The sequence below is a fragment of the Hyaena hyaena genome, unplaced genomic scaffold, assembly GCF_003009895.1.
Source record: "Hyaena hyaena isolate Hyena2069 unplaced genomic scaffold, ASM300989v1 scaffold_1683, whole genome shotgun sequence".
Classification (NCBI taxonomy): Eukaryota; Metazoa; Chordata; class Mammalia; order Carnivora; family Hyaenidae; genus Hyaena; species Hyaena hyaena.
In genome coordinates, this window is record NW_024082318.1 from 168,269 (window position 1) to 178,934 (window position 10,666).

General features: G+C 46.4%; 2 protein-coding genes across 2 annotated transcripts in view; both read right to left on the reverse strand.

The window, feature by feature from the left end:
- Positions 1 to 2,610, reverse strand: part of LOC120226415 (zinc finger protein 345-like) — a 10,198-nt gene extending 7,588 nt beyond the window's left edge. Inside the window, exon 1 of the mRNA XM_039224603.1 lies at positions 2,487 to 2,610. Within this exon, the coding sequence (XP_039080534.1) occupies positions 2,487 to 2,520 (34 nt within the window). The 5' untranslated portion in view covers positions 2,521 to 2,610. The remainder of the gene's footprint in view (positions 1 to 2,486) is intronic.
- Positions 1 to 5,765, reverse strand: part of LOC120226414 (zinc finger protein 814-like) — a 46,812-nt gene extending 41,047 nt beyond the window's left edge. The window contains exon 1 of the mRNA XM_039224601.1: positions 5,573 to 5,765. Within this exon, the coding sequence (XP_039080532.1) occupies positions 5,573 to 5,605 (33 nt within the window). The 5' untranslated portion in view covers positions 5,606 to 5,765. The remainder of the gene's footprint in view (positions 1 to 5,572) is intronic.
- Positions 5,766 to 10,666: the final 4,901 nt, after the last annotated feature.

Below are 10,666 nucleotides of genomic sequence, written 5' to 3' on the forward strand. Positions count from 1 at the left end.
GAGAGGGGGAGGGGGGGAGGGGGAGGGGGGGGGGGGGGGGAGAGAGAGAGAGAGAGAGAGAGAGAGAGAGAGAGAGAGAGAATCCCAAGCTGGCTCTGAACTGTCTGTGCAGAGCCTAATGCAAGGCCCAATCCCACACACCATGAGACCATGACCTGAGCCGAAATCAAGAGACAGACATTCAACTGACTGAGCCACCCAGGTGCCCCACCTTCTCTACTTTTATTCAACATAGAACTAAAAGTTCTAGCCCCAAATAATTAAGGAAGAAAAATAAAAGGCAGCCAAACAGAATGAAAGTAAAATGGTCTGTTTCCAGGTTATAACAGCATCAAAGAGAAAAAAATACTCAAAATGAATTTAACATAGAAGGTGAAAGATCTTTATCTTGAAAATTATAAGAAACTGATGAAAAAAATTGAAGACACAAATGGAAAAACACCCCGTGTTCTCAGACTGGAAGAGTTAATATTGTTAAAAAGTCCACTTTACCAGAGCAATACAACCCAGAGCAATCTACAGATTCAGTGCAATTCATAACAAATCCAATGACATTTTTCACAGATATAGAAAAAACAGGGGCGCCTGGGTAGCTCAGTTGGTTAAGCACCAACTTCGGCTCAGGTCATGATCTCCGCGGTTCATGAGTTCAAGCTCGTGAGTTCAAGCCCTGCATCGGGCTCTGTGCTGACAGCTAAAACCTGGAGCCTGCTTCAGATTCTATGTCTCCCTTTCTCTCTGCCCCTCCCCCGCTTATGTTCTGTCTCAAAAATAAAATAAAACATTAAAAAATTTAAAAATAGACATTTAAAAAAAGAGAAGCGCATGAGACTCTTCATCTCAGGGTTATGAGTTCAAGCCCCACTTTGGGTGTAGAGATTACTTTAAAAAATAAAAAAAACCTTGAAAGAATTAAAAATAGAACTACCTATAATCCACCAATCCTACTTCTTTGTACATATCCAAAGAAAAGGAAATGACTATCTCAAAGAGGTATCTGCACCCCTGTATATATTGCAGCACTGTTCACAATATCCAAGGTATAAGAATAACCTAAGTATCTATGGATGAATGGATAAATAAACCCTGCTGCATATATATACAATGGAGTATTGTTCGGTCACAAAAAAGGAAATCATGCATTTATGACAACATGGATAAACTTGGAAAGCATAATGCAAAGTGAAATAAGTCAGAGAAAGACAAATACTCTATGGTATTACTTCTATGTGAAATTAAAAAAAGAAAGGAAAGAAAGGAAAGAAAGAAAGAAAGGAAAGAAGGAAAGAAAGGAAAGAAAGGAAAGAAAGGAAAGAAAGGAAAGAAAGGAAAGAAAGGAAAGAAAGGAAGAAAGGAAGAAAGGAAGAAAGGAAGAAAGGAAGAAAGAAAGAAAGAAAGAAAGAAAGAAAGAAAGAAAGAAAGAAAGAAAAGAGTTCAACCCAAAAAAGCAAAGAGTAGAATGCCAGGAGCTGGGGGCTATGGGAAACAGAGATATTGGTCAGTTACAAGCTGATCAACTTCTGTGAATCTAATATGCACCACGGTGATTATCACTAATAATGCTGTCCTGTACACTTGAATTTGCCAAGAAAATATATCTTAAGGGTTCTTAACACACAAAAAACATGTAAAGTGATGCATGTTAAATCAACTGTAGTAACCATTTCATAATGTACACGAATATCAAGGTCCTAACACTATACACTTTAAATATAAATATATACAAAATTATTGGTCAATGATACTTCAACAAAGCTGGTAAAAAGGAAAAAGAAAAAAGTCGTCTGAACACTATAAACAGAACCGTACAGGAGAGTACTGAAAGACAGTCTATGGTTCATGTAAATAATAGTCAAGATAATGCCTGCAATACCCAGCACAGACAAGCACAATGAAATCTCAGACTGAAAAGGGAACAAAACTAAGGACACAGAAGTGCCATGGACCTAGAAAGATGACCTGGCCAGGGAGAGAACGAACAGGATGCCATCCATTAGCCTGATTGCAAGACTACTGAAATCAATCCTTCCTGTAAAGGTTCAGTAAGGACAGTACTGGGCCTGTGGGGAGAGAAGACAGCAGTGCAAACAACAGCCCTACCTAGCACAGCAACTATCCAGGACACTGGGAAAGCAAGCAGTACCTATGGTCCACATGATGAAAACGACAGAGAAGGGGCGCCTGAGTGGCTCAGTCGGGTGTCCGACTTCGGCTCAGGTCATGATCTCACCACTTGTGGGTTCGAGCCCTGCATCAGATTCTGTGCTAACGGCTCAGAGCCTGGAGCCTGCTTCGGATTCTGTGTCTCCCCCTCTCTTTGCCCCTCCCATGCTCATGCTCTGTCTCTGTTTCTCAATAACAAATAAATGTTAAAAAAAAAAAAAAGAAAAAAGAAAGAAAAGAGAATGACAGAGAAGACCCTGGGAGAAGAGGGGTATGGGTGGAGAAATGCAAAAGCTAGTCCGCATCATTGGGGAGGGTCGTACCCAGTGAGGATATAAGTGCAAAGTTCTCCAGCATCACGTCATGGTACAAGCGTTTCTGAGCCTCATCAAGGAGCTTCCACTCCTCCTGGGAGAAGTACACGACGACATCCTCAAAGGTCACACCACCCTGTCAAAAGTGGGACAGATGAAACCGTGAACATTCTTTCTCTGAGAACCCACAATCCGCCTCTCACATCTACTCCACATTCATCCTCCTCCACAGCTCCCCACCCTAGAAGAGGTACCAGGCCCTAGGGCCCGACAGCGGCTCTCAGCAACAACAGGCAGCAGCGCACATGAACGCCAAGTAAGCTCCGGGCCTGGCCCGCAGGGCCCCATCCCTCTTACCAAGCATTTCCCCTACATCTCACAGATTGTACCTACAAGATATGGCCACGTGGGCTCATGTTTCACCCCAAGGTCTCCAACACCAGGGCCAGAGGGCTTTCAGCTGATACGTATTCTTAATGTGCACATCATTCAGTAGACCTCTCTCACATCTTTGGATCCCACAAATGCATTCCCAAGCTCTACCACCTCCCTGCCCTGCATCACAGGCATCTCCCTGAATTCACCCACATACCGGGCACATGGCATCCAGCGTGCCTGAAAATTTCAAACGTGATCCGGTATACACTCGTCCTTTGACAAGGAAAGCCCAGAGTGCCCCCATCTCTCTACCTGGGATCTCTGCTTCAATATTAGTCACCCAGAACCACACGGTAATCTCAGATACCCATGACCCTCTTCTACTTCTGTGCTGCCCATGCTGCCCCCACAGCAGCAACAACCCTCCTTTCTCCACTTAACTTTCATTAGCAGTGCACCAAGGGGCACCTGGGTGGCCCAGTCAGTTAAGCGTCCAACCCTTGATTTCGGCTCAGGTCATATTTCACAGTCATGCAACTGACCTCCATATTGGGCTCTGCACTGCCACCTCAGAGCCTGCTTGGGATTCTCTCTCTACTTCTCTCTATGCTGCTGCCCTACTTGTGCTTTCTCAAAACAAATAAACTTAAAAAAAAAAAAAGTGCATCAAAACTCCATGGGTCTTGGGGCACCTGGGCGGCTCAGTGGGTTAAGCATCCGACTTCAGCTCAGGTCATGATCTCGCGGTTCGTGAATTCAAGCCCTGCAGCAGGCTGTGTGCTGACAGCTCGGAGCCTGGAACCTGCTTCAGATTCTGTCTTCCCCTCTCTGCCCCTCCCCCGCTTGCACGCGCGCGCTCTCTCTCTCTCTCTCTCTCAAAAATAATAAACATTAAATAAAATTAAAACAAACAAAAAAAACTCCCCACTGATCTCCATGCCAGGCACACTGACCCTCACAAATGAACAGATGTGTCCCAGACCTTATCCACCAGTAAGACTAAAACATCACAGATGCTATAAAAGCTCACCACAACTCTGGTGAGTCTGCACAGTAGCTAATAAACAGGCCTCACTGTCATCCTGATTCAATTCTAGTTCTGCCTCCACAGCCATCTCCTGTCCACTCATCCCAGGGAGTGGGATCATCCTCTCTCCCACACTTTCCCACTATTGAACTTCTCCTCCAGCAGGCGCCCTCTTCTTCCCAACCCACTAACAGCACCGCCACCACGCTGCACAGCCCCTCCTGTACGTGACCCAAAGCTCCACCTCGGTCCACTCAACAGCCAACTCTTGGATGTCTCCATCTTAGACCTCTCCCACATTCCAGACCTGTGTCCAGTGGCCCATTTGATGCTTTGATTCAGTTCTCTGAAACTTCTCAGACTCTTAAAAAGCCAAAAAATTTAAGATATTTCCAGAAAACTAGTCTACCACCAACGTCCCCATCCCAGCTGATGGCGCTTCCACAGCTTCAGCTGCTAGGACCACACTCCTCCCCTCTCTCCCGCACCTACAACAGCTCCAAGTCTCCTTGCGCCTTCTTCAAAATCAGAGGAAGGTCCAACGCCTTCTTCCATCTCCACAGCCACCACCCCTACGCCTCAACACTAACCTGATCACAGCAATGGCTTGCTCCTGGGCTCCCTGTCTCCTCCTCCCTTAGCCCCATAATCTGCCGTCCACTGTGCAGCCAGATGGAGCCTGTTAAACCCGGGCTAACAGCAACTCTTTCCTCCTATCCGCACTCCCCATACCCCGCTCACAGCTGCCAAACTTCTCAGGCAGCCCACATTACCCGCCCGAGTCTTCATCTCCTCCTTTTTGTTCTTGATACAGCGACCGCTGCACCCTGTTTCCAACTCGGGCACGGCTCCAGGCATCTGCCCAAACTGGTATCTGGTCCTGGGATAAACTTCCGCACCTGTTTACCTTGGCTGACAAAACCGGAACGTTCAGGACACTGAACCTGGGGTATGTCGAAGGCCCCAGACCCAACAGCTGGGCAAGTAGGCGGAAGTTTCAGGTCACCACCATCCCATACATCACAGGGGTGGTATCAGGGCAAGCGAAGGGCTGGGCCACCCTCTCGCTCCTATGTAGGGGCCTTGAGAGCCTTTTCAACCTCCAGAAACCGTGTGGAGAGGAAGGCAACCGGGTGAGCGGGGCTTCCCCTGTGACCAGGTGACCTCCTGTTAACGGGCTAGCGCGTGCCTCAGTCCTCAGTGCTCCCCCCACCAGCTCTGTGACCTTCGATAAGACCCGCCCTCCCGGTGCCTCCTCGTCTTCATCACCCCCTGTCATCTCTCTCTTGAGCAGCTTTCGGAAAGCTATTCACACCCTCACACGGGCTGTGTCTCTCTTCGGTTCGCGGCCCTCCAGCGTCTTCAGAACGGAGGTACCACAGCCCAGCCCGCCAGTACCCCGTGACCCCGCCGCACACCCTGTGTCCCCCGAGGGCAGAAGGCTGACCCCACACCCCCGAATCCTCCCGCCTCCGGAGCCCCTGCAGCCGCTGCACCAGCCGGCCCCTCCCCTGCACCCGCTCCCGCTCCCCGTCACGCCGGCGCTCAGACACGGGGTCCCCGCCCACGAGGGCGTCCCCAACCCGGACACCGGGACCTGGGCCGCAGGGACGCGAGCAGGTGCTCGGCGCCATGACCTTGAGGGTCTGGGTGGGGGGAGGCGGGGAGGGCCCGGGGGCCGCGCGTTTACCTGAGCCAGGTCCCTGGGCGCCACCGCCGCCATCGGACTGTGTGGGCGGAGGGGACACCTGGACGGCGGTCCCTGTCCCGGCGCGGAGCAGCCCGGAAGGCGTCGCCGGGGACTGGCCTCCTCCCGCCCTTTCTCGGTCAGTCACCCACAGTCTGAACCCGGGGCTCCAGAGTATGACCGTGAGAAAGAACGTGCGAGAAGCCAAAATGACCAGGATGCCGGGGCCGGAAGCCCGGCCCCGAGACGACGCGCACGCACGGAAACCCCTCGTCTTGGCCCGTCATTGGCTCCTGAGTGCGGCCGCCCAGCGCAGCATCTGCTGGGACATGTAGTAGCCACGGGTGCGCAGGGGCTCCCGGCGAGGCGCCACGCGGCGTCCAGGCGAGGCTAGTGATGCTCCGGCGCCGGGGAGGGGGAGGGGGCTTTGCTCGTTGTGAAACGTGGCTTCGACCTTATTTCCACTCTATAACGCTCAGCCTACTCCCTGAGGATAAACATATTATTTTAAATGGGCTCCATGCCCGACGTGGGGCGTGAACTCACGACCTTGAGATCAAGAGTCGGATGCTCTACCAACCGGGCCACCCAGCTGTCCAGAGATGTCATTTGGATGGAGGATTTGGGCGCATCTCAAGTAATACTAATTTTAGGAGCGCACGACTGGGCTCCTGGCTGGCTCAGTGGGTTAAGCGGCCCTCTCCTGACTTCAGCTCAGGTCATGGTCTCACGGTGGTGAAATCGAGCCCTACGCCTGGGTTCACAGTACACATGGAGCCTGCCTGAGATTCTCTCCCTCTATCCCTCCCCGGCTCGCTCACATGTGCTCACTTGCTCTCAATAAATAAACAGGGGCGCCTGGGTGGCTTAGTCGGTTAAGCGTCCAACTTTCGCTTAGGTCATGATCTCGCGGTTCGTGGGTTCGAGCCCCGCGGCGGGCTCTGTGCTGACTGCCGGCTCAGAGCCTGGAGCCTGTTTCGGTCTGTGACTCCCTCTCTCTGACCCTCCCCTGCTCAAGCTGTCTCTCTCTCTCCTAGAAATAAATAAAACATTAAAAAAAATAAACAAATAAAAATTTTAAATAGCATCTCATTCAGAAATAAAAGAGTTCACTTCACACTTAGCTGGTTACCATACTGTTCCCAAATGTATATGGCCTGAAGCATGACAGTTTTGTGTTTGTCAGGAAAGCGGAAAAAGGACTCATACAGGGAGGGCCATAACAGAAAAGCAAGAAAAGGCATATGACGCCACCCTGACACAGGTGGACAAACAGGAATTGTTGCTGGCTCCCACAGAAACTTCTCTCTTACCTGTATCATAGAGTGATTTTGAGAAGTAGAAGCAAAAATCAACAGAAGTATAAGTAAAATTGGAAGCTCTATACTAAACCCTCTAAATTTTATAATAAATTTATAATTGTGTGGCCCTTTTTTTTTTAAATTTTAAATAATCTCTACTCCCAAGGTGGGGCTGGAACCCACAACTTCCTGAGATCAAGAGTCACGTGTGACACTGACTGAGCCAGCCAGGCCAGGTGTAGCCTTTTTAGAATTGTGACAATTGTGTCCCCTAACTGTATCTTTCTGGATGTCCAGCTTACTTATTTGGTAAGAAGAACACATTAAATGACAACTGTGCTAGCCTGCTAGGACTGCCAGAACAAAATATTATGGACTGAAGCAGCTTGAACAGAAATTTATTTTCTCACTGTTCTGGACGCTTAAGTTGAAGATGAAGGTTTCTCCTAAGGCCTCTCTCCTTGGCTTGTGAATGGCCATCTTGCTGTGCCCTCCCAGGGCCTTTTCCTCTGTGGCCATACTCACGGTGTCTATTCTTATAAAGAAATAAGTCCTAATGAAGTGGTGCCCCATCGTTATGATGTCACAGCCTCAACTGCCTTTATGAACGCTCTTTCTCCAAATACACATTCTGGCTTAGGGTGTCAAATATTAATATTGCATTAATAAATGTTTTAGTGGTAATGAAAGTAAGTAGCTTACCAAAGACATGTAATAAAAAGAGCAACTTTGGGAAAGTATCATCCAGGTGCCAATGGCTCACAATAATTACTAAAATTGACTTTTATAAAAACATAATTTCCAAAAGCTTCCCACTAAATACTGTAAATGCACGTATAATATTTAAAACAAAACCCTTTCAATTAAAACAAATATTTAAAAGTGCTAAAATGTAAAGTTTAATAAATTTATTTGGATATTTAAATTTTTATCATTAACAATACTATTTATCCCATCTGATTAATCCTTCACAAACCCATCATCTCCCTTACCCAAAGTTCTGATCATTCTTACAGTTCAGGTGTCCTCTGATACCTGGTATAAAAAGCCTCATCCACTTTCTATGCTTCTTTTCTCACCACAGTCCCCATTGTATATTGTACTAAAAATGCATTCCACGTCCCTTTCCAACTCAGAGTATTCCCAGGTCTTTTTTTCTCCAATTGAAACCCTCCCTCTCCCGCCACTATGCTTTGTTAATTAGAATCTTTTAAGTGTCAGCATAAATTTCTAATCAGAAGTGGTTTTATACTCTCAACTCCTACATTCTGAACATTCCCCATGTTAGATCATAAAAATACGTGAACCTCTAGCCAACAACATCATACAATTTCAGAAAATTACTTTTGAATGAGTATCATTCATGTTTTCTACACTATAAGCAATATGGAGGAGAGTTATGATCTTTCGTATTCCCCTTTGATTCAAAGTATCTCAGATTAAATGACATGAAATCTGGGCCTATAAATATATACAGTTTATTGAAAAAAATGGGGAGATGTCCTAGAGAGAACTCAGAGCCCAGAAAGTACACCTGGACCATCTGTTTTTCTTGCCGAGCCAGCAAAGTATAACTAAGAGACCTGGCTGTCACTACCAAGGAGCACAAAGGGATGAATGTCAGGGAGCCAGAAGAAATCAGTGTACAGCTGTTCATCAGACCATGCTGCAGGTTCATATTCAAAAAGATAAAAGAGAGTAAAAGGTGACAAAGGTACGCACCAGGATGAGAACGGTGAATGTAGCCTTTGTCTCCCCAGGATAAGAATGCTGCTTACGACAAAGACTAGGGGAAAGGGGGCTGTGTGACTGTCTGTGCAGAAGTCCCTTGAACCACTTGTAGACCGTGGGGTGAGAACATACAACATGAATGAAGAACATGAATGCGTGTACTGGGACAATATTATCTTTCTGGAATATCTGCATTAACAGTTTCCACCAATCTTTTTTTTCTAGAGTTGTTTTTCCTTTTTATTGCTCCTGTCTATTCCTAACAAGAAAGGAATTTAGCAGAGTTACAGGACCTGCTAGAGGAAAGAGCAGAATCCAGTGCACTTTGGAGACATCGTTCTTAGATCCACCCACCTCAGAATACTGGGGCAAAGCTTACTGGCCTGGAAGCCACTTGAGAAGATACAGTGCTGAGACTGATCCTTCCCCCCCTCTGTGAAAATAAAGGACAAGTTTATGTCCAACGTCACCTAGAAAATACTTCCTTCCAAAGCCACCACTGTCTGTCTTTACAGATATTGCCCCCATCACTGCTTTTCAGTCAGTTTGGATCTCTTAAAATAGCTATGTTGGGGGTGCCCGGCTGACTCAGTTGGAAGAGCGTGTGACTCTTGATCTTGAGGTTGTGAATTCGGGCCCCATGTTGGGTGTAGAGATTACTTAAATAAAAGCTTAAAAAAACAACAACTTTGTTGGACACCTTAAAACATTCATTCTTACATCCAGTACATTTCCTGCTTCTACTATTTCTCACTTACACCCTTTACAACTCAACTTTTTAAGAGTGTTTTTTTTGGGGGGCGCCTGAGTGGCTCAGTCAGTTAAGCATCGAACTTTGGCTCAGGTCATGATCTCACAGGTGGTGAGTTGAAGCCCCGTGCCAGACTCTATGCTGACAGCTCAGAGCCTGGAGCCTGCTTTGGATTCTGTATCTCCCCCCCTCTCTCTCTCTGCCCCTCTCCTGTTAATGTTCTGTCTCTCTCAAAAATAATAAACTTAAAAAATAAAAAAGTTAAAAAATATTAAAAAAAAAAAAAACAATTTGAGAGAAGCAGCCAGCCCATAACATATCTAAAATGCCTGGAAAATACCAGGTAAAAATGACAGGTAAGACAAGGTCTAATCACTGAGGGAAGACAGCTAAGATGAAAGATGTGTTTACTAGGATGTGTTTCTGGTCAACCCAAGTGTTTTACCTAAAAAGACAGCACTTTAAATTTCTGTTATTTGTGCACCATTGCAGCCTGGAAGAAGATGAAAATAAAGAAGTAGGAAAGACTTCACAGTCTTAAAAATGAACATGGACAAAGTAGGCACACTTTTATTCATTGTTTCAATAGGTACATGTTAAGCAAGCAATGTGTGTCAAACCTTATTCCTGTATATGAGAAGTACGAGGAAGAAAATATCTGGCAAAGAACCTGCCAGATTCTTTGGGTTAATAACCCAAAAGTTATCATCAGGAAAGATAATCTTCAAACAAAACAAACAGTTAAACATGCAATATATTTTCAGATGAGAAGGGCAGTCATGGATTCCACAGATAGAGGGAATTCGGTCTCTAGACTGGCTTCATCCACTATTCCCTGGATCTCCAATTTATTCCTAAGATCTTAGACTTTCCAGCCTCCACATTTTTGTGAGCCAATTCCTTTAAAATTCTCTCTCCCTTTCTCTCTCATGTCTCTGTTAAGCCAATATTACCGAGGAAACAATGAATATAAAGTTTCTCTCTCTCTCCCTGTCTCTATATTGGTTCTGTTGCTCTCGAGAACCCAATGAATGAACAGTCTTTGAAAACTTCCTGTGACCAGTACAAAAGTGCACACCCCACGTACTTCATTCAGTATGGTCCTGAGGAACTGGGTGCACACTACTCCATCAGTAATTTTATGTCTACAGCAAATTTCTGAGATCAGCACAAAGAAAGAGTTACTGAACCCAAGTTCGACTGCCAGTCGCCTGAAGGATCATTACTCAAGAGACCAGTTTTAATTGGAGGAATTTGAGCTTTATTCACGAGGCTAGCATCCTGGGGAGAAGTGGACTCTTGTCCAAAAGGTTT